Genomic DNA, 23,719 nt, shown 5'->3' with positions numbered 1-23,719 from the left:
CTTAAAACAAAGTAAATTATGCAGAACAGTTCTGTAGGCCAGAGCGTCAGTTACAATGTGGCCATGATGGCATCGGCAGATCAGTATTGGGACCCAACTGAATCCAGTGAATGGGATAAAGAAAAACCGACATCATTTTGCATTCAACGCGTAAAGAAAGATATAACTGAAATTTACAGCGAGCCACCGCCGTTTATCTGCGTCGTCCCAGACCAAGGAAATATAACCAAAATCCACGCGTTAATTATTGGGCCAGCAGATACTCCTTATGAAGGAGGATTTTTTCACTTTTTCATTCGTTGCCCTCCTGATTATCCCATCAGACCCCCAAAAGTTAGACTTCTAACAACTGGCAGTGGTACTGTTAGGTTTAATCCAAACCTGTATAAGAATGGGAAGGTTTGCTTGAGCATTTTGGGAACATGGTCTGGACCTCCATGGAGTGCCTCACAGTCAATATCCAGTGTTCTAATTTCGATCCAATCACTGATGTCAGAGAAACCATATCACAATGAACCAGGGTATGAACAAGAAAGACGTCCAGGTGATTCAAAGAAGTATAATGACTGTATTATACATGAATCTCTAAGGATTGCTGTGTGCCAAATGTTGGAGGGGGGCAACCAACACTTTCCAGAGGCTCTGATGGATGTAATGGAGAAATCATTTGTTGAGTTTTATGAGCATTATGAAGCAAAAGCAAAGGAATTTCTTCATCTAGATGGAAGCAACTTTCAAGATCCATTTGGAGAAAATGTTGGGGTTTACAATTTTAAGGAAATACTTGCGAGTCTGCATAGAATTAAGCAAAGACTAGATAAAAAACATGGCTCTTAGATACTGGACATTTGAAATTCTATTTTAGGTTAACAAGTGGTGGCCTAGTTTTCACTGAGTAGCTTTAAATAATGTCCAATAAACTGACTAAATTATTTGTTAGAGAAGATACTCATTTGATCTCTGATTAAGATATGTTTCAAATTATTTGTTTTCAAACATCAAGTGGTACAGAAAAAGATTATTTCTTCTTGTTCAAGGTAAATCTAATTTTAATTTTGGCTATCTGATTTTATAAGTGTAATGTACATTATTTCTGCTGCTAAGTATCAATGAAATATGGATTGCAGTGACTGTTGCATGCTCAATTTAACCTTAACCAATGTCTTTTTTCGAAATACATTAATGTGGGATTTCTTCAAATTAGGTTTTAACGTATCTTTCACAATAACTATTTTTTCTTTGGACTGTTAACTCTCTGAAAAATATGTAATGATCATTCAGCCATATTTTGTTCATGATAAAAATGTTGTGAAGTGGTTCAGGGATGTCAGAAGTATATTGGGGTGAAATGGGGCAGATTTTCGACTGAGGGCAGCAGTCTGGCAGGCAAATCTAGCTAGCCAGGAAAGGATCTTGGGGGAATTCCCCTAGACTCATTTTGCTACCACACTCTCTGGATTGGAAACAACATCAGGCTAAATTTATTATGCTTCATTTTTGAAATTTTGTAGCACTATTTCTACTTTGACTGTCTGTTTCTTTTTCATGCAGTTTTTGTATTGAATGGCTAGTCTTAATCTAATGCTCAAAGTGACAAAGACAAAGGAAAAGGAATAATGTTGATCTCTAAGAGTATGTTTTTGTTCATGGGCAAATTTTATTGATGAAATTTTATTTTCTTTTGAGAAATTTTGACTTTGAATACTGTTACCACTGGGAACATCTACATGCCCATTACAATAAAGCAAGCCCAGTTCTAGTACAAAACTGAGCTTTGAAAGTGTTTTTAGTAACATAACAATTCTATCTATAAGATATCTAAGGCTTTAACAGACATAACAGATTATGACAGACATTAAACACACTACTGTTTCAGCATATGTACTAACTTAATGTTTACAAAAACAGTAACCGTAATCCTCTGCCCTCACTGGTTGAGGATACAGAAGATAGCTGCCCCCTGTATGTTTAAATTGTCAGATTGAGTAATAACTTTGAATGAAAGAGTTTGAAAAAAATAAACTGAACATAGTTTGTCTATGTTTTCCAAATCTCTCAAGATCCCTATTTTTGTTGAAAATTTGATTTGATTTAACTTTAGATTGATTGGTTAGAATTCGTTAATTGTACATATTCTTCAAATATGTTATTCACTGTATTCTCACACAATGAATAAGATTCATTTAGCAATTGTCAGCTTTTTATCTGAGACCCAAATCCTCTATAAACATTTTAATGCCCAAATACCAGACAAATATACTTTACTTTTACCAAACACAATTTCTGAATTCTAATTTCATTATTAGGCTAGATCATGTTATCAATCCACTACCATTCAGAACCTTTTAAATGGAAAGGGAATACATGATACTATACTCCTGAAGACTTGAAGACACAATTTCCAAATCAGAACATTTCTATACAATTTGAATTGGAGAAGAATATAATGCATTCAGTTGCAAATATCATCATCCCTTTCATGCCAGTGGCAAATCAACATGTGGTTTTTCCTTAAAAAAATTCACTGGAATGGAATTTATTACATTATGAAGCTCATTGGCCTCAAACCCTGGGGATAATTGCCCCTCTGCCCTTTTTAGCATTTCTTAGACAAGTTGCCTTTAATTTCCACACTAGTAGTAATACCATAACCTGCTATAAAACCGATGACTCATTGGTATATTCTTGTTTTAAAATGTTTTTATAGTTTTTTTAAAATAGTTTAAAAAGTAAACTTGCCAATCCACATTAAATTGAAAAAGCAGCAAATCCAAGATATTACTTTTTCTATACTTCTTATCTCTCTTACTTAGCATCTTCCATTTTGTTTCTACATGAAATTTTATCCTTTCTCATAGCATTTTTTCAAGGATAGTTTAGAGGACTGAAAGGCTTTCTTCTGGAAGGTGTGTGATCGCACGTGCACACCCTGGCACACCCCTACTGCTTTTGAGGAGTGCAAAATATCACATGCCTGGATGTTTTCAGGTGTGCGTTGGTTAGCACGCCTGCTATATTTTTCCCATGAAAGCCTGCATAGCCTCATTGATTTAAAGAAACAATTCAAAAAAATGTCTCATCAAGTATAAATACACTAACTATCAACATAGAAGTGAAATGAATTTAACTTATTAAAAGACATTAAGACATTAAAGGTAATGTGTCCATATAAAAGGACTGTGTATACCCAACTTGTCAAGCCACCCATCAAAACAACAGTTTGGGATTGGTTAGTATTCTTGCGAGGCAAACCTGCTCACATGAAAAGCTAACCTCGCAGCAGGATAAATAAACAGAACAACCGTAATGACTGGGGCGATGACATGAAAAATCCCATGTTTCTGAAAACCCCTGCAGAGTTACTTGCTTTAGCTGGACACATTACCTTTAAGAATAACTAATAGATTACAGCCATCAATATTTTATCCCCTTATCAGCTATGGATCTAACACTATGCCATGAAAATGTTTAGAATATTAAAAGAAGTAGTTTGTTAATAGCTGTGATCAAAATGATAGAATCATACTGTTCGACTTAGAATAGAGACTTGGGAAAACTTTCAGGCCCAATGTCAGCAATGCTTTCAAAACCTTTCCTATGATAGCTCCAGGGAAAATTCAAATTTCTAAAAAGGAGTAAGGGTACAGGCAAATTCTAAAAGATAAATATCAGAATATGGCACCTTTCTATGACTTTAACCTTTTTAGTTAAAGAAAGAAACATTTTGAATAACTCAGAGTGTTGGATCAGAGACTGAGGAGCTGGGTTATGAAAATATTATTCTCAGGACAATTTACTCAAAATTTAGCTTAACAAAAAAATTGCTTTAACACAACTATTATGATTTGCATGTATATTTATACCTAAAGTTCTGTATCACGACTTGTGGTTTCTTTAGGCTTATCCTCATTGATTTTCACAGAGCTATCTGTGTCTCTTGTTGCACCCCACACCTGATCATTATTTTCTGTTACCATTGATTTTCCTTTTATGTTGATCTAAATGATACAAAGGTAATATCTATCATAATCAAACAGAATAAAATGCGATATTTTGAAAATAGCATTGAATGAGCTATGAAATTTCTCAGCCAGTAAAGTTTCAATTATAAAATTTCAATTTTTATCTTCATATTAGCCAAAACTGGATCATTGAATTGGAATCTTCATTTTTAAATATATATTTTTTTCTTATTTATTTCATTGGAACTTGTTACTGCTGTGACAACATTTTATTTGTATTTGTCTCTACCTAGCATCCAAAGGTAGTTTTTAGGACACTGAGAAGCTTATGCTTATCAAGCAGTCCCCTACATTTAATGCTCAAATTTAACAACCATTATTAAAGTTGCAATTTTGAAGGACGAATTATAAAAGAGCAAAGTTAATAGTTAAGAAACGTACATAGCATTTTCTATTATTGGAAACCAACTTTTCTAAAGAAACACACTAGAATATACAAGCAACTAAGTGAGCATGAAAAACACAGCATGAACAAAACGATGTGAACAAAGCCTTCAGATGTTATCGCTACCAAATTGTAGGGGCTGTGAAGTTCCTTCTTATGTATTCTTTATACAGTAAAACCTGCAGACACCTCTACAAGGCAGACTTCTCTATAAGAAAGATCCCTCTAAATATGGAATTCACATCATTGATATTATACAGTAAGGAACAAGACGCCTTTTCTCTTTGTCTTGAGCAAATAAAACAGTTGCATTTTATCCATTCCTCATTTGCTCTAAACTCTTTTCATTCTGAAGAACTTTTTCTTTGTTCACAATTATTAATTCATAAAAAGCACTAACCCGTTATTTATCAAACTGGTGAATGAGTTAATTTTATATGCTATTTAGAGTAAATTAAAGTGCTATGTAAATATGCCACTTCATAATCTTCCAATATTTTGTAAAATCTAAAGTCAGAACTAAAAAGTGAAGTAAGTTAACAGTGTATACTACAAGGGAATAGGGGAAACTAGAGATAGTGTAGGGACTGCATGGGGACAGCTAGGAGCCATATGGAGACAGCACAAGTGCTCTAATATGTATACCGAACCTGGATTGCATAAAACATCTGGATCAGGGACACTAGAGAAGGGGAGCATGGGGGGTTAACCACCCCAGTTGCCCTTTGATAGGAGGGGCAAGAGTGGCCAGAATGCCCTTTTCATTAATGTGCCCCTGAAGCCAGCCAATTGTAATAATCAGAGATATTCCTAATTAAATTTCTTATTATAGTTCTTAATTCATAACAACATTTTTCAAAACTTGTAAATAAATCCTTGTTCCAAAAGTTAGCCAATTTTCAAGACATCTACAGAAGATTGAAATAAAATAGCAGTTAGTAGAAGGAACTAGTAGAAAGTGGAAGTTATCTTTGAAATGTCCTTTTACTCAAGCCTGCCCCCCTTGCCCCTTAGTTGTTCCGGTGTCCCTGAACTGGATAGAAATTTTTCCACTAAGACACATATAAATATGCTCTCAAGGGCCTATAAAAGTTAAATGCATTTTCATAAAAACTGTCCACAGCTTTTGCAAGTCCTGATTCTAAAGGATAAAGGCATCCTAGCCTTCTAAAAGGTACCAGTTGTATTGCCATTTATCGCAAAAAACATCGAGAGATTATGCACAAAACAGCTGTTTCACCTTACTGTCCAGAAACTATTTAAAAAGGGGAGAGTTTGCGTAAAAAGTAAATTGAAAGGCAAACTATATTGACACTTACAGTCCCAGGCTCTTCTCCATCGAATATCGTATTTAGTTCAGCGCTTGTAAGTAAATTTATCTCATTGGGCTCAATCCTCCCATCCCCGCTTTTATCAATCATGCCAAAGTCCTGAAAAAGAAAGAACAAATTTTGCTTAGATTAATTTTCATTAAGAACACTCTTTATAAGAAAACTCAGTTCGATTTTCCAAAACAGAAAGAGCAACATAAGAACATACCTAGCCTCAAATTGAAAATTAGAGGAATAAACAATGTGTTTGGGGAAAATTTTCTCATGTATTAACCTAACAAATCAGATTTTATCAGCAAATTGGCGGTGGTGCAACCAAAAATGTCAAGCTAAACTGTTTTTTAGTGGCCTTAGAAACACTTAATTGTCTGAAGTTATAGACAAATTAATGTTGAAATAAAAACAAAATTAAGAACACCCGAGCCTAAAATTATTAAAAAATTAAAAACATTAAGCCTCGGCAAAAATTATCTAGCTCTAACAAAAAAGAGTGTAGTTCACTTGCAATTTAACAAAACTTATAAATACAGGCTACAGAAAAATATTAAATTACAATTAATCTAAAATCTTTTTTGGAAAATACTGAATTGAAAACTTCTCTGGGATAGAAGAAATCAAAGACGCCTATTGGCAATGTCAAAAAAGACATCTGGAACTTAATATGAAGTAGCACCAGTATAAAATGAGTTGGTTATTAAAGCCAGATCAACAGGCGATTGTTGCAAGAAATATTGAGTATTCAAGGGCTGAGGCAGTGTCAGACCAGTCTGCAGTCTGCATGACTATTTCGGACCCTCTTTTCGGACACAGTAGCGTTCTAAAGTGACGATGTCACAAAAATATAGTTTTAAAACTTTTGAATTTTAGTCCTATACCCTGAAAGAGCATCAGGAAATGCCTCTAATTGTGCAAAATCAATTATATATGTCGCGAATTGCTTGAGATAGGGTCACTTGAGCACAGGCTCCTACCCATCAAACCTCTTAAAGTTGGAAAAGTTATTAACAGAGCGAAGATAAGATGAACCAGATAGCAAACTTGAAATCTTAAATCTCCACCAATTTTCGACACATTTAAATGATGTCGCGTTTTTAGCAGCATGCTGGAAATTCATTTATTATTCCTAGATAAACTTCAATTGAGGTTTCTCTTCTTTCTCTAACAATTCACCTTCACATGCTTCATCTCTTTGTCCCAAGACAGGTGGTAGGAAATTATAACACGCCTCTTCTTCGAACGTCAAGTCTAATGGATCTTCGAGGACAATATCTCCTCAACACGATCAATGCTATGTTTAGTGATAATAGGTACCGCCCTCTTTCGAATGTTTTTCAACTAAATGGATCTTTCTTGAAATGAATGACCTAAGCTTTTTTAGGTTATGTATAACCCTCGCTAAGCATATCGTATTCTAGTAATTTAAAATTCCTCAAAAGATCTGCTTTCGTGAAAACAACATTGCTAGCCTCGTAAAGAGCTGATAATTGAACTTCTGATTTTCTTCTCCTCTCGATGTCCATTGATTGCGCCTTGAAACTTTTGCATTGACTTCAAAACAGTTTTCCCTTGTTTAAGGTTAACTGGCAGCGTTCAGGAATTTTCGCTCGTTGAGAGGTTCGTAACTGTTTTAGGAACACTTTGCCAATTCTCGGCTCTCCATTCTTTCATGGCTTCAACTGTTTCAACCTTTTCTTTTGATATGTGCACTCTTTTACATTAACGAGGCTTTAACAGGAACCGGTGAAACATTTTCTAAATATTTTCGAGCTATCTTTTCGAGCGTTTGAACCCAATTTATTTAGTGTAACTTAGTAAGTATTTCAATGGCAAAGGGAACTTTAATTTTAGCTTTAATCTAAATTGTGAGTTATACGTACAATTTTAAGATATTTTGCAAAATTAGGGGTCCGGTGATGGAGAAAAATCGCCAAAATTATTGGAACTACAGGCAATGTGTCACTAGTCACAAAATCATGGCCAAAATTTGCATCAGTTATGGAATTATGGACACTCAAAATGGCACGCTCGTATCTGAAAATTTCTTACTTTCTTGTTATTTTAATTCCTCGTTCTCTGGAAATAGCCCTTCCACTGACAAAAGGCGTTATGAGGACTGGGATAAGAGATACCCAGCAATAAATTGTAAAAAGGTAAAGTTGTTAGGAAGATATGTTACATATTATACCTTGTGTGATATTATCTTCTTCCCAGTATGTTCAGACTGTGGAGATAAAAAGCTTTTCTAAGCAAAAGCCATCGTAAACATTCAATGAAGACAAGTTTCCTTCAAGTTAATATTATCCAAAACAGGGCATTTTTGATGACCTGAAGGTTAGAAATGTTGCTTGTCCTAAACGTGTGAGAACGAGCAGAATTTCTATATAAAAAACGTAAGTTTAATTGTGGTCCTTTTTCGTGTTGCTTTGCAAGAAAGTATTGTTCTTAGTAATTTGCTTGCTATAATGGTACTCAATGTCACTTGATCTATTAATTTCTAAATGCACGTGGGAGAAATGTTTCCTTGTTTGTTTGCATTGACCTTAAATTGAATAAGACTGCTACAAGAAAAAAATTACAATATAAAGCATGATGCACATCTTACTGAATTGAAAAGAAACTTCTTTTGTGACCCAAGACCAGTAATTGTGGTAGATGTCATGGCATACCCCTACCCCCGGTTTCTGACCCCTCGGTGGACATTATTAGGAAATGTAAGATCAAAAGATCAGTCGATATATATCCATGCAGTCAAGAAATCATTTATATCTGATAGCAATCTGAAATGATATATAATATAACACCGCCTAACAAAATATGTTTTGACTTATTCTCCGTTGTCCGCTAGAATTTTAACTGAGGGTTTTCAGAGTTTTCAAAATTTGAGAGATAACAAAATGTGAAAAATTGCACCTTCCTAGTATTCTTATAAAAACTAACTGTTGGGACTTCAATTGAAGGCTAGACATTATATATGAAGTTATCTATTTATCTACTGGTGGCCAGATCCAGATGGAACAAAATTACTTTTCAATCAGCTCAAGATGTGTAATCAGATAAATGTCAAAATCAATAACTTTTTCAAATGACATAAAAACCAATCAAGGGAAAATTAGACAGGTTGAAACAGTTGTGTTAGACCAGGTTTTAGAACAATCTGTAACGAGTGGCAGTATGGTTCTGACAGACAAGGCATTTGTCAATCAATGCAGTAACCAGAATAGCTTAGTCACTGTACTCTTTAAATTGCAAAAAGGAGAGGGGACAGAGGATTAATGCCGACTTCACTACAGCCCTGTTCACATGATGCAAAGAAGCCCAGATGCGCTCGAGGTTACATCTAACCGAGGTTTAGCCCGAGAAGGCTCTCTTCAGACAATAAGATCCAACCAGAGTCAGATGTAACCTTGGGCGAGCCTGAGTTTGTGTGTGTCAAGCAAATAGAGCATTAGGCCACACTAGAGACACAAAGATGTTACCCAGTCAATAGGACGTCATTTAAATCAAGCTTTTTTGCTGCATGGTTCAATGCTGCAAAATTTGGTAAAAGAGGGACAATATTTGTAATAAATATTAGCACACTTAGTAAATTTCTAAGTAGCAGTTATACAATCATCTCCTGATGAGAAATTTGTCTGCCGCTGGCTGGTGTGGCCAGGTGTGGCCTATTAACTTTGCACTGGCAGTCACAAAGTTCGATAAAAGGCGAAATAGAGTAAAAATAGATAAAAATTGTAATACCACAATGTTTTGATTGACAATTTCAAAATCAATTGGTTTATTTTGCATATTTGATAGCTGCAACAAGAGAAATCTGAAAAGAATAAAAAAAATCAAATTAAACGAGTATAAATCTTAGAAAGTACTTAAGCAAAGTACTTCAAACAATACAAATGGTTCTTATAGCCCCGGGATTCGCTATATTCTGAGCATTGAATTAGGCCAGTCTAAGAAAATTTGACAAGTCGTGATTACGCCATATTTTATTCCGCTAGTCTAAGAAATTGGACAAGTCATGATATATCCGGTTTGTCAAATTCGTCTTATATTCGGAATCATTCTGAAAAATCAGAGAAAGATCGTAATATCATTATTTCCATTATTTTTTGCCATTATATTGCTGACAAAATTTACCAATTTCTGATTTATTCTGTTGCTTAAAAAAAGTTAGTAATGGTAGACACATTCCATTTCTTTTCTTAACAAAGGTTATATCAAAATAATAAACATTACTACAAAAATACGAAAATATTCCATTGATACCTGTAGTGCTCTGCATGACTAAACTTCAGGTCCATTATGCTTCTATTTTCTTGAGCAGTATCTTCAAAACATAAAAAAAGCACGAAAATATACTTTAATCACATATCAAATTACCATATATGGTAACAAAGCTGAAGGGCTAAAAATTAGATCTGAAGATTTAAACATAAACTAGTTACTTATCTTCCCTTTTTTATCTCTGGTACAGATATGGTAGAATTCAGAAAAACTGTTGCCTGATGATTTCATTAAAAATGAGTTGCACCTTAGAACCGTGTTTAATAACCGCTTTTAAACAGATTAGCAGCAAACCTGTTAGATAAATGCTTACTATTATTCGGTTCTTTCTGGTCCCGGACTTTGATAAGTTCATAAAGCCCGTTTTAGAATTTTACATCCAGCCAAATACTTTGGCGTCTAACTTTTTCCCAAAAAAACGAAAGGCCAGAGAAGTAGCATATTGGAAGGCTTAACACTTTATCTTACTTCTTTCCATTTTCTTTTCCTCCAGTCCTTCAAATTACTCTTCCCTCTCTTTTCCTCCTCCCTCATACTTGCCACTTTTTTTCTCTCTATAGCCTCTTTTACCTTTATCTTAATATTTTCCTTCTTTTTGGATATCAGGGCTTGCTTAAATAGCAGTGAAACGAGCTGTAAGACCTACAGTGAATTCAATCTTAAATTGCATGGACGGTAAATCATATTTCAACACCTTAAATGTGGGGTTTCATTGTAGTTTTCTGCAGAAAAACGTTCGAGGACAAAATTATATTCGTTGACATTTGGACGAGTACTAAGTGTACCCTGTATTCTATCACAAGAGCTGCGAAAGCTGGAGACTTTTTAGGGGACAATTGCCCTGTGCCCCGACGAGCTGGACAATTGCCCTGTGCCCCTGGTGCCCCTGGTGCCCGCGCCTTTGGGGACACCACGCCCTTGGGAGTCCCACACTGCTAGATATCAATTCTTAGGCTCGATAAAATTTTGCCCTGGACCCCACAATGGATAGGACCTGTCCAGCACTATTTTTTTGAAGAGTTGCGAGTGTGATCAGGAACAATGGATCATTTAAGAGATTTGCATGAAATGAAGACTTACATCCAGATACGTTGAAATTGAACGCAGGTGTCCACCAGAAATTAACAGCAATATTTCGATCTGATGAAGAAACCTGATGTGCCCACCTATTATACAAGGTGAATAATATGTTACTGATACTATTTCTAGAACTATATTTCTAGTAAACGAATGCAATATTTAGGCATAAATAATCATATTATTTTTTAAACTGGCTATGAAATTCAGAACCTTAGAGAACTTACTAAGCAGAAATGGGAAAGCTTTAATGGAGAAGCTTAAAACCTTGGAAATTATGACAAGAAGTAACAAGAACTGTCAGGCAAAAGGAAATGGCAAAGATATTCAAATTTTACAAGTTGGACCACACGTCAGTTGATATTTTAAGGCAAAACCTTTATGAAGCTAACGAATAAAGGCAAGGACTAAAAACATAAGATAAAAGTTCCGTTTGAAAAGGATAGATATAACTTAGAAAAAGGTCATCCGAAAAAAGGCTGTCTCGCTGATTCCAACTTCGCTGATTGTAACCTCTTCTGTTTATCACGTAAATTTTAAATATACTATCGTATGAAAGAACGCCCGATAAAATGAAAGAACGTCATTAAATACTACTGATAGTGCATTCAAAATCTGTTGCAACTTGACGGGGAAAGAGCATTTTCTCTTAATGCCTCGAACTTTTCTCTTATATGTCTACTAATTTATAACACATTGAAATAAATTTGAAGTATTTCACAACAGTGGTTCCGTTTATGTAGTCTGAATGTAAACACAGATAGATATTTAGAAAATAGACTTCATCACTTGTACCAAATATTAGAAGCAAATACAAAAAGATAGGAAAAAGGTATGACTTTGTATTAATTTGTCAATAAGTGCCCCTTTGACTTGTAAAGACATAAATAAACAATAAATATTTTCGAAATATACTTTAGGAGTATGTTTTTATCAAGCACACGAGGGTAGATTTAAACTAGAGGCTAATGAAAGAAAGGATCATTTTCTCGACGGAATCGGCAATATTATAGAGTTCTTAAGAAATGGCTTAAGAAATGAAATCTATTTTAGGAATTTTCGAATTTGGATCCCTTAACCTGAAAGAGCATCATAAAATAATTTTTAATGCGCAAAATCAGTTAAATCTGCCGCAAATTGGCAGAGATATGTGTGATATTTGCAGAGCAACATTGGGTTGAAAATTCGACAATATTATCATGTACTCTTAGAACCTTCAGCAGCCTCATTCTTTTTATCATCTCTTGTTCAAAGCCATCACATTGAATAAGTTTAGTTGTTTCAGCTCTAAATATAGTGCCAAAACGTCCCATACCAGTCTCTTTATGTAAAACAAACTTATTCAAGTTAAATTCTAATTCAAGGTGCGGTTTGTCGCTTGCTTTTCAGTGCCGTAGGAACGAAATTCATAATCATAATCATAAACTTTTCTAAAGTTTGTTTATTTATAGTTAATGAACTAATTTAGACCAACTATTTACAAAAATACATATAAAAACTACGTGCAGATATGACACGTGCATCTATTTCCATCCCAACTGCGTATTTCAGTTCAAAAGCTTTTCAGGGTGGTTGCAAGTTTTATACGATCGTTTAAAGAATTCCATATTAAACTCCCTCTAAATGAAAGAGAACCATAACATAACGCTGGGTTTTTATTAAAGGACAAGTGACACGCTTTTGGCGCCAAATTTTTTTTTTCTTTCAACTTAGAGTAAAATGCTGTATGAGAGTGTTGTTGAAATATTTTTCCTTTCTGATTTCATTTTCCCACTTAAAAACCCATTTGAAATTATGGCGGGAAATGAATCACGTGACACCGTGACGTAGATTGTGATAATTTGTTATTGCTGCTACTGGTATAGAGTGCAATATTAACGTTTACAACACACTTGTAAACGAATACAGTTCGTCTGGACCTGTCGCGTCGTGTTTCGTAAACTCTCTATCAATTACAGGAAAATTCTGAGTTATCACAATGTACGTCATAGGGTCACGTGATAAAAAGCAAAATCGCGCCCCCTGCGCCCCCTGATTAGAATTTTTTGTTCCAGACCAGGAAAAACTTACTTCTAAAAGATGATCTATAAGTTAATGAAAAGAAAAGATAGGGTGAAAAGTGTGTCACTTGTCCTTTAAGGGGAGTTTGCACAGTTCCTTACTTCCGAGGTTATAATGAAACATTGCCACATGTATTCCGGATTAATATGGTTGATCGATTTATAAATTTCCACCATAAGGCTTTTAAAGTATTTCTTATCTATTGTTTTCGTTCCATCTTTATCCAGGAGTTGTTGAAATGTGGAATCGTCGTCTATAATATTCTGTGCTCGTTTGTGGGCCCTGTCAATTTCAATACTTGCAACTTTGCTGCAGAACATCCAGATCAAACGGCAATATGAAAACTTTGACAACATATTATAATTTTTCAATATCTTTGACTTTTGTGGCCATAAAAATGGTCTTAACCTGCCAAATGCAATCGCTTTCTGATAAACTTTTTTTCAAAGCACTTTCACCTGCTTTACGAATTTAAGTGTGTTATCGATATGAACACCAAGAAGTTTTGCATTTTCGCTTGGTTGTATTAGCATGCCTTTCATGTTCAGGCATAGTTTGTTTTTAACTTTTCGTCCTAGAAACATCATTTGGAATTTTTAAGGGTTAGTACTCGTGCCATTTTCTTTAAACCAATCAACCAACTTTCGTAGGTCACCCTCTAGTTTTGTTATGACTGCTTCGATAGTAGTGTCGAATGCGTATATTGTCGTATCGTCAGCAAAATTACATATTTTTGATTCATGTTCTAAATAGAACATATCGTTTATAAATATATTAAAAAACAAGAGTGCCAGGACAGAGCCCTGTGGTACCCCTATTGAGACGCGCTTTGGTGAGTTATGCGCTGATAATACTTTGACTTTTTGGGTGCTGTTTGTGATGTAACTGTAAACTAGTTTAATTGCATTTTTTAGAAACCATAGGTTTGTAGTTTAGCAATTAGTAAATCATAGGGTATGCAATCATACGCTTTCGACCAACCCATCATGATTGTCCCCACTCAACTTGTTTAATCTAGACATTTCTTCATTGTTTCGTTGACTCTAAATAGTGCATGTTGTGTACTATAGTCTTGTCGAAACCCAGTGAGTAAACACACTAATATTCCTATGAAATGGTAGTTCATTTATTCCCTCATATTCCGCTCAAAGATTTTTGACATTGTGAGTAGAACACTAATGGGTCTGTTATTTACCTTTTGGTAAGGATCATTTTTTAAAATATCCTGACACATCTGCTTCCTTTAGTTTGTCTGGAAGGTCACAGTTTAAATTATTTTTGCATTTATACAATCAGTTAGAAACGGATAGATGATCTCTTTTGCTTCTTTAACAACCTTAGTCGGTATTTTGCCACTGCATGATTTTCTTACATCTTAGGCCTCTCTTAGAACCATAACCTCAGCAGGATTTAAATGACTAAATTCAAACTTCTGGATAGTATTAATTCTACCCTTAATTGCAATTATACTAGGGTGGTACCTATACTTTTTCAATGGCTCTGTCTATCTTTTCACTTAACTTATGTCAGCCCCTGTATCCCTCTTGGACTAGTCCAAGGGAATCGGTAATGTTCATAAAATGGGAGTTTAGTTAAGAGTCGCCACGGAGATTGAACTCGAGTCCCCCCAAATATTAAATCGCTGATTTGTTTAAAGATATGGAAGAATTCAATGCGTCGCTTCCAGAAGGAAGGCTATAGAGTATTTGGAAGACTTTTTGAAAGAAATTTTTCTGTGAGAAGGAACTTGAAATTTTTTTAAAGCGGCAAGGAAAAGTCAACCTGCATGATGGCTGACTCAGTGCAATGCAAAGCGGCGCAAAAATGTATCTAATGATTCCTTTGATGAAACTTCTCTCTATTGCTTCGAAAATGAATACACTTACACCGCAATCCCCTATATTCAATTCCTCCAAGCAGAAGTTTCTAAACTGCCGATACTTGATGATCTTTGGGAGACGTTTTACAAACGTTGACTTCAGTATGGTGCATATCAGATGATGATGATCACTGAAGCCTGTTTCAAATGACTGGCTTTTTATGAAAGAGTGTTTCTTATTTGTGAGCATGAAATCAATAGCTCGTCCTCAACCCTGCATATTGGAGGGCTGCCCATTTTATTGTTTCCCATTCAATACATTGCTATAAGGGAAATATAGTACAGCTTAACAATTTTTTGGGGGCTCCAGCCCCTCCGCTTCCAACAACACTGCTTTTTAATGGGACTTCTGTAGTTCAAATTTTGACGACAAAACTTTCCATTCACTTGGAATATGAAAATAATGCGGTATTCAGGGCCATGAAATGCCATACAGTCCCTCATAGCCGTCTCAGTAGACATCAGACAGTAGATTGTTTGAGCTGTCTCGTTAAAAAGTCATATAGGGCTTAAAAAGTGCTTCGCTGTCAAATTAATGAGTTAGGATTAATGATAGATTCTTTATCATTGATTGGGATGGCGGTAGTCGTGGATGCATGACAGTTTTCATTTTTAGCTGGATTTTTTTGTATTTCTTTCAACCTAACAAGCTGTATTGCTCTGATGTGCGTTTGGTCTTAGAAATGAAGTTATTTATGCAAAGACCTTTCGAACAAGGTATAAAACTGGCAAATTGGCTTATTGGTTTAGATATTCCCCGGTTCCCTGATTTCCTGATTCCCGATTCCCTAATTCCTCGATTCCCCGATTCCCTATTCCTGGTTTTAGTAATAGCCAATTTTTAAGAGGAGTAGCCACACAGGATGGGAAACCAACTTTTCGTCAGTTAGAAAAGGCGAAATCAAGAGGTGTTGTTTTTGAGGAAGAGACTTAAACCTAAATATGTATATACATGTCAATAGACGATTATGGATAATTAAAAACAACAGGCTTTGAGCACAAGTATTTCACAGCCACTGGTTTTTTTCGCTCAATTTTTAAATAATTATGATTTTTTAAAGAGGATTAGCCACATAGGATGCAAAGCCAACTGTTCCTCAAGTCTTTTGGTCTCACACTCCCAGTTCCTTGGAAAATGCACTTTTTTAAGTGATTTTCACTAAAGCAATTCTCCTCATCGCACTGAAAATTATTTTATTTCTGCATACAGATTGTGCAGCAGATAAAAAACAGGTACAATTTCGCCATGGTCTTGAAAATACAATGTTGTCTCGTTACTTTTAAAGGCAGGTAACCCCTCTTCCATCTTGGAATTTCTTTTGAATCCAAGGAACCGAAGGAGTTTATGTCACAGCACATTGATAAGTTCGATGGAACGAGTTTTCATTTATGGGTCTTTAGATAAGGAAGATAAGAAGATAATGGAAGATAAGGATCTTTAGGAGGTATAGTTTCTGGCGAAGAAGTGGAGCCTGCAGGGGAAGGAGCCACGGAAGCTTCTGTGCAGGAATTTCGAAAGCATGCGAGGAAAGCACTGGCGACCATTTGTTTATCGATAAGTGACAGTCTGTTATTTGACAGGCGAAGTATGGTCAAAATTAGAAAACCATTATGAAGTCAAATCACTGGCTAACAAGTTTTTTTTACGAAAAAGGTATTTTACTGCGACAATGTCAGAAAATGATACAATGATGGAACACATAAACAAAATGAGAAGTTTGGCAGAGCAAATGGCTTCAGTGGGAGCGCAAGTCTCTGAAGAGGATCAAGTGGTGACTCTTTTGTGCAGTTTGCCAGATTCCTATAATAACCTTATTGTTGCACTTGAATCACGGGCAGATCAACTCACTCTAGAATTCATTATTGCCAGATTGCTACATTAAGAAAGAAAACGATCTGAAGTTTCATCTGACCTTGGAATTGCGATGGAAAAGGCTTATTACCACGAAGGAGATGTCTAGAGTTGCTGAACACCAAGTGAAATCCACCAACAAGAAAGGGAAATGCTACAACTGCGGTTTAAAAGGACATTGGGAAAGAGACTGTAAGAAACTTAAGACAGCAAGCTAATGTTACAGAAATGGAAGCCACGCATGCTCTCTTTTGGGCAACAGCCAGTACAGACAAGAAAGAAGCTAATACCTGGATTATTGACTCTGGTGCATCTTGGCACATGTGATATGCACATGGTGAATTTTCGTGAATTTGCTGTTCCAGAAAAAGTGCGCTTGGGTGACAACAGAGTTGTATTGGCACAAGGTACAGTACGGTGGCCCATAAGGGCCACGGCAATGATCTGAAAACGGGAAATGATCTTTTCATATTGATAAAGATTAAGACCTTTAGATTTGTTGCTAGATTGACGAAGTATAGATATGATGTAGATGAGAAAGAAATTATCAAATATTTTTTCAATCAGGGCTTTAAATATGGAGAAATCATTGAGATGCTTTCCGAGTGTCATGGAATAGAAATAAGTTTCAAGACATTAAAGAGACGACTCAGAAACTTAGCCGCTTTATCTTCAACTTCGCACCCACAGTTTGAGCAGAGCAGAACATGTTGTACATGTAAGATCACTTTCCGAACTGATCAGTGATGGTTCGCCGTTTGAGCATTACCTTGCGCATACGTCGACTTTTTATACTTCCGCCGTGAGTTGACTTTCTTTTGCCGCGAATTAAATTTCTTATGCCGTAAATTTACTTTGTTTTGCCATGATTTGACTTTATTTTGCAGTGGTTGACTTTGTTTTGCCGTGGATAAGTTTGTTTTATAGTGAGATGATTCTCTTGCCGTGGCCCTTATGGGCCACCGTAGTACAGGGTCGGCTTGGATTAAGGTCAAAGTCGAAGGGAAATAGAGGCCTGTTGAATTGACCGAAGTTCCAGATTTTATCAGTGGTCTTCGAGGAGGACAAATGTCTCACCCTAAATAGCGATGGAGAAACCTTGGGTTTAGGAAGAAAAGACAGAAAGTTGTTTATTCTCAGAGGTTTGGCCATTTAGGAGTCAAGAATTTGAAAACATTACAAGATGAAGAACTAGTTGAGAGAACTAAAGTTTAATGATTCAAAAGATATGCAATTTTGCACGAAACTAATTTCCAAAAGGTCAAGCTACACATGCCACTGAGCTACTAGAGATTGCGCACAGTGATGTATGTGGGCCAATGCAAACAACCAGTCTGGGTGGACATCGATATTTTGTTACTTTCATCGATGATAAATCAAGATTTACTGCAATATACTTCGTAAAAAACAAAGATAATAAGCCCGAAATGTGTAGCATGTCCGCCCATGCACTCGTGTACTAATGAATTTGCTTCAAGCATTTTACAAAAGAAAAGAAAACAAGCTTATTGGCAATTTATGTGTTAAATCCTTCTTTTAGAAAGCTGTTATACTAGCTGTTATGCTGATGATGTTTCGTTATAAAGTAAACAACCAACATTCTGAAAATACTGACAAACAACATGCTAATGAAAAGAAAGTCATGGTTGAAATTTAGTTATTTAGCTTTTGCAATTTCATAATGAAAAGATTACCTTGGTAAATCTCAATATCAAATTCCTAAAAAGGTATTAAAAACATATTGTAACTCACATGTAAGGAACATAAATACAATCGCCTTCCTCGACAGTAGCATTCCACCATTGCAACTTCCTGAGGAAAGGATACTTGAGCATATCTACTTTATCAACATCAACACTGCAATAATCACCCTCTTCGTGGTCCATAATAATATTTGGACTGTAGGCCTATTTGTAACAAAATATGAAGAATCAACTTTAACTGCGTCAATGTTTAGCATACAGCCTAATTACTGGCTGTTTCTCAAGTAAGGGCAATATAATAAAAGTGACATTGAATTAAATAAAATTTTATAACATGGACTAGTGTCTACTTAATTGCCTCAGCTCTTATAAAAGCTCCTCCTTAAGCCATTCTCTGTCTAACGTTTTGTTGTTTGGGTACTAAGATTATTCAAAATTCCCACTGCAATCATAAAAAAAACTACAAACCTTATCAACCAGGAACCACCTTTTAGACCCACTTATCATACAGTTTATGTTTTCAACAGTATCCACATGCAGATGTGATTTTGAGCCTCCACTGCTGAACCACAGCACAAGGTCCTGCATGAAATATCAAAAATAAAGATCAAGATATCTTGAAAACAGAGTCTTTTATCCTTAGATTGTTTTTCAAAAAAGGCCATAATTTATTATTATAGTAAAACCCCTTGTATTTTAACATAAAGGTCAGACGCATGAGACCACTTTTGGAAAATCCATTGCTGTAACAATAAGGATACCTTCCAAAAATCCTATAATATTAATTAATATTATGATCATAACTCAAAACTCATAGCCCTTTTTACAATTGTACAGTTTTATTTCACTAGGAATGAATATGCTACACTTTCACATTTTTAGTGGCTGTTTCCCACTTTAATTCATAGCGTCCAAAAAATTTTCACAAAAAACTTTAACTCAAAAATAGAAAACATAACCCTCAAACCTAAAGAGCAAGCAAAAGCATTATGAAGTAAAATTACAATTTGCTTTTTTAACTTCATTGAAAGGCCTGAACAATTACAACAAAGATAGAATTTATGTCTTTATAATATTAGAAATATAATTTTTGTGATAAGATGTTAGCCTACCTGAAGACGATTTAAAAAACCATCACTAGAAATTACTTTTGGGATTTCTAGATCTTTCTGCATTTCTTCAGGAATTGTATCAATCATATAAAAATCCTCTCTCTTGTAAATATCCAAGAAGTTTTTCAATTTCATTTTCCTAGCAGATTTGTATCTGGTTTCTTTCTTGGATGTGTCCACACTTAACATTAGTTCCCCATAGCTTTTCCTACAAAAGAGCCAAATAAACTTCAGTATATGAAAATAAAAACTTGAACATATGACCAGTAACAAATAATTGAGCTAAAACATATTTTTTCATAGTTAATACAAACACAATACATGGTCCATGCCACTGATTCTAAACTGGAGGGGAAAGCACTAAAGAAAGTTTTCTCTTGGCCCTTCTAGCCCCAATTGTAGTAAACATTTTGCTTATGCTGTTTTACTTGTGTACTTTGGTTCAATTAAGTCCAAAGGTATATCTATATAAATCATTTAAGCTGTGTTATATTCTTTTTTAGAAAAGGTGCTCTTAATTGGCAAGGCCAAGGACCCTTGCCCCTTACTTGTTGGGGAGATGAGCAACCAAAAATCTTCAAATGAGTGAGGGAACCCTCTTTCTTTGAGTCAGAGCATGTGTAATAAAAAACTTTGCTTCATGCACATGCTTTTTGACTCCATGATGGAGGGTTGCCTCACTCATTGAAAAACATCATTTTGTTTGTCTCCCCAACAACTAACCTCTGTAGCAGGAACAGGCCCTGCAATAGAAACCCCATTTGAATGAAGCCCTTATCTCCCAGTCAAATGGTCAAATGTAAATCCAATCTTGTTTAATGTAGAGACCTATTGACTTTGTCCTAGAGGGTGAACTAAATGTTTTTTTTAAAAAAAGCGTAGATAATACTGATTGTCCAAAATCTAGCGTTTTATTGCAAACAATCTGGACTAATTATTCCTACTAATCAGTGACACCCCCCCCCCCCCACCCTACCTGAGGAAGTTGTCATTCCACTGCCTGGTCGCCTTGAATCCCTTGCATGCCCCTTTAAACAAAACAGCCTGTGACTTGTTTACAAATTCTTGGAAAAACGTCAACGGTTCTAAGAAGCCGTTAATCTCTTGCACGTTTCCTTCTGCAACCTGGTGTGATCCAAGGGGTTGTAAGTGACCTTGGATATCGGTTTCCTTGCTGACATTATAACTTGCAAATACAAAAAACAGAGCAAAAACAAATTTTTTCATCGGTGCTGTGCTTTACCAACCCTTCTTTGAATTGAAGACGAAACAACACAAACAACTAATTATGCAATGGCCTCGTTTGGAAAAAAACATTGTTGATGGTTGATGGATTTTATGAAAACATAAGAACCAACAAATTTTGTTAGGGATTTGATCATGAATAGCCCTTAGGGAAAAAAGTTTAACCCGGGATATTTTTGACGATCCAGTTTAGGTTGGGTAAGGGTCGCTAACAAAGAACCCAACAGTCCTGACATGACCAAACTTTCCCCCAGAGTGAGGAGATTCGCCAGCTCTCTGTAATTTCAGGCGTAGGAATCTCAAGGTGTGGTCACATCGAGAGGAAGGACCAGGACACTGCTTGATAAGCAAACGCTTATCAGTGTCCTAAAAACTACCTTCGGAAGCTAGGTAGCAAACAATACAATACATTACAATACAATACAATACGATACAATTAAATATAATACAAAATTTTTGTGGTACTCTATGAAATTTATTGCCAAATGAAATTTATGTCGAATGAAAGCATACTCCGAGGTCGAGTAATAAAAATGCTGTTTAATATAGCATTCTCTAGCTGCTGTCACAAGAGGCAGTAAATAATAACATTTTCCAGGCTCGTTATTTGTACATTCTTCAATACTGGTATCTTCATACTTGATCACATTTCAAAACTTTTTTCGCCTATTACAATGCCAAATCAGATGGTTAGAGCCATTTTCCAAATTGAGAAACAAAAATTAGATGACGGGAGAATGTGATGCCATCAATAACGTGACTTCTATTGTTTGCAGGGCTCGTAAATTAGCTTTCTTGAGACAATCCGATAAAAATATTAGGAAAAATTGCAAGATTTGAATTTTATTGACCGTTTGACTTCTATTAATCCGAGTATTTTGAGCAAAATAATCTGAGCAAAAATGTGAGCCTGTATTGTGCTAATATGTTTCATTTCCGAATATATTTTAATGACAAAAGCAGATAATAGCAAGAATTTGAACATCCTTTCACGATTATTTTCAGATTTACACGCTATGTTGCTTAAGAATGATTTAAGAATTAAAGAAGGCTCATGTTATGCACAAGCTATTATGGATGTATTTTGCTTTGAAGTAATGGCTCGTTTTGATTTGGTCGAAAAAGAGATTGTTCAGCCTTCTGCTAATAATCTCTTTAGAATTTCGTCTTCTTTGAAAACTAGATACTGAAATGTTTGTAAAGGATTTTGAAGGTTTTAATGGATGAATAACGGAGAATGGACTTAGGCCCCGTCTACACGAGTACGTTTTCAAAAAACTGCGTTTTGATTTTGATGAAAACGGATAAAAGGTTTTCCGCCTACACGCACGTTTTCACATTGTCCATTCCGTCTACATGAAAACGCAAAAATCTGCGCAGGCGCATGTTTTTGCTGAGTATTTTGTTGAATCGTTTTCAGAACTTGCGTTTTCGGCCGTCTATACGGAAGCGATGCGTTTTCAAAAGTTGCGTTGTCAAATAATTCCATTATGGAAAGCATTTTCAAAAAGTTTCATTTTCACTCATAGATTTACTGTTTTCATCTAGACAGTAAGCTAAAACGCAAAAATAAATTTACGTTTTCATTTGTAAACGTACTCGTGTAAATGGGGCCTTAGTTTGAAGCTTTTGATTACTGTTTGTTATTTTCAGATGTTTGTTTACAACTTTGAATATCTGTTTCTTCGCGTAGATGAACATAAGAGAAACTGTGAAGGTAATAGCCAGCCGTGGAATTGAAATGGCCAAATACAGAAAGCTACATATGACTAGATTAGCAAACCAAAGTACAAACGACAAAGCAAAATTCAAACACTTTAACAAAATAGGGCGTCTTCCCAAGGTCCTAAGAGTGAGTGTGATCTGCAAAAGATTCCACTGTGGTTAACACACTGACTGCCCCCCCCCCCCCCCCTCCATTTTCATCGGCTATGTCACTTATGTGGTTTTGTCCTTGTGTAATTATATTATTTGATTCAATAAGATATTAACCTCTTTTTGAGTCGCTATTTTCCTCATTTGCTACCGCTTTTTATGATTATATAAGCTTTGGGTACATCAAATGGCAAGGCACGAAGGGCGGGAATATGTTTTCGCTATTCGTGCCATCTTCAAACCATTTATGATTACTTTCCATCTGCTTTGCTCTTCTGAGTAGATCTTATTCTGTTTTGATGTCCCTCCATTCTTCCCATACTTATCTTTTCACAATTGATAACCTCTCTTTTTGGTATCCTTTTCTTAAACACTTCCTTGCCATACTTCTTAAGTTTATTTATTCTCTCTAATTGCTCTTTGCACTGTTTCAGTCTCCATGAAGCTGTCTCTGAGTAACTTCTCTATCTGGTTCTTCCTGTCCTGTTTTGAAGGGATGGAACAGTAAGAGGATTTTTAAAGATCTCTTTAATTAGTCCTATCATTCTAACAAAAGCTCAGTCGCTCAAGAACGCTACATGGTCATGAATCGTTTTCAGCAAAATAGTTATTAATATAAAAAAAATTGAATTGCGTTCATGCTATACCTACGTGTTTAGATCCCAAAGTCTAAGTGTGTTATCCCAGGAGTCAGCAGGAATCTGACACAAAGTGATTTTTTCCTTTCAAGCATCGTTTGGGAAGCCATAACTCATTTTACCTCAATTCCTATTAGAATAAAAATATATATCTTGTTTATGCACCAAAACAAATAAACTCATAAAAGGCGACTGATTTGTCACTTTTCAGAAGGGTGAAAACATCTATCCACAGTGAAGTGAGTTGATTGGTTTTCATCT

General features: G+C 35.5%; 2 protein-coding genes across 2 annotated transcripts; one reads left to right on the top strand and one right to left on the bottom strand.

The window, feature by feature from the left end:
- Window positions 1-8: 8 nt before the first annotated feature.
- Window positions 9-20,988, bottom strand: LOC135688073 (bifunctional peptidase and (3S)-lysyl hydroxylase Jmjd7). The gene is made up of 10 exons (XM_065204779.2): window positions 20,677-20,988; window positions 19,701-19,908; window positions 19,057-19,170; window positions 18,638-18,792; window positions 11,097-11,182; window positions 9,999-10,059; window positions 9,477-9,549; window positions 7,924-7,959; window positions 5,727-5,837; window positions 9-3,998 (listed from the first exon to the last, which is right to left on the bottom strand). Exons 1-10 carry the CDS (start codon window positions 20,925-20,927, stop codon window positions 3,864-3,866), a joined length of 1,230 nt encoding a protein of 409 aa, XP_065060851.2. The 5' UTR covers window positions 20,928-20,988; the 3' UTR covers window positions 9-3,863.
- On the top strand, window positions 19-2,190 carry LOC135688074 (ubiquitin-conjugating enzyme E2 Z). The gene has a single exon (XM_065204780.2). It carries the CDS (start codon window positions 19-21, stop codon window positions 835-837), a length of 819 nt encoding a protein of 272 aa, XP_065060852.1. The 3' UTR covers window positions 838-2,190.
- Window positions 20,989-23,719: the final 2,731 nt, after the last annotated feature.

This window comes from Rhopilema esculentum, chromosome 19, assembly GCF_057945365.1.
Source record: "Rhopilema esculentum isolate cy_ngs chromosome 19, ASM5794536v1, whole genome shotgun sequence".
NCBI classification, from domain to species: Eukaryota; Metazoa; Cnidaria; class Scyphozoa; order Rhizostomeae; family Rhizostomatidae; genus Rhopilema; species Rhopilema esculentum.
Note: the sequence above shows the minus strand (reverse complement) of the source record. Positions and strands in the feature narration are given on the sequence as shown.

Excerpts from the sequence above, each read along its gene's own strand:
- LOC135688074 (XM_065204780.2), top strand. The coding sequence starts at position 19 with ATGCAGAACAGTTCTGTAGGCCAGAGCGTCAGTTACAATGTGGCCATG.
- LOC135688073 (XM_065204779.2), bottom strand. The coding sequence starts at position 20,927 with ATGAAAAAATTTGTTTTTGCTCTGTTTTTTGTATTTGCAAGTTATAAT. Across the intron at positions 19,171-19,700 it reads GTTTTTTAAATCGTCTTCAG|GACCTTGTGCTGTGGTTCAG; the intron begins GTAGGCTAACAT and ends TATTTCATGCAG. Across the intron at positions 9,550-9,998 it reads AGTCATGCAGAGCACTACAG|ATTTCTCTTGTTGCAGCTAT; the intron begins GTATCAATGGAA and ends TATTCTTTTCAG.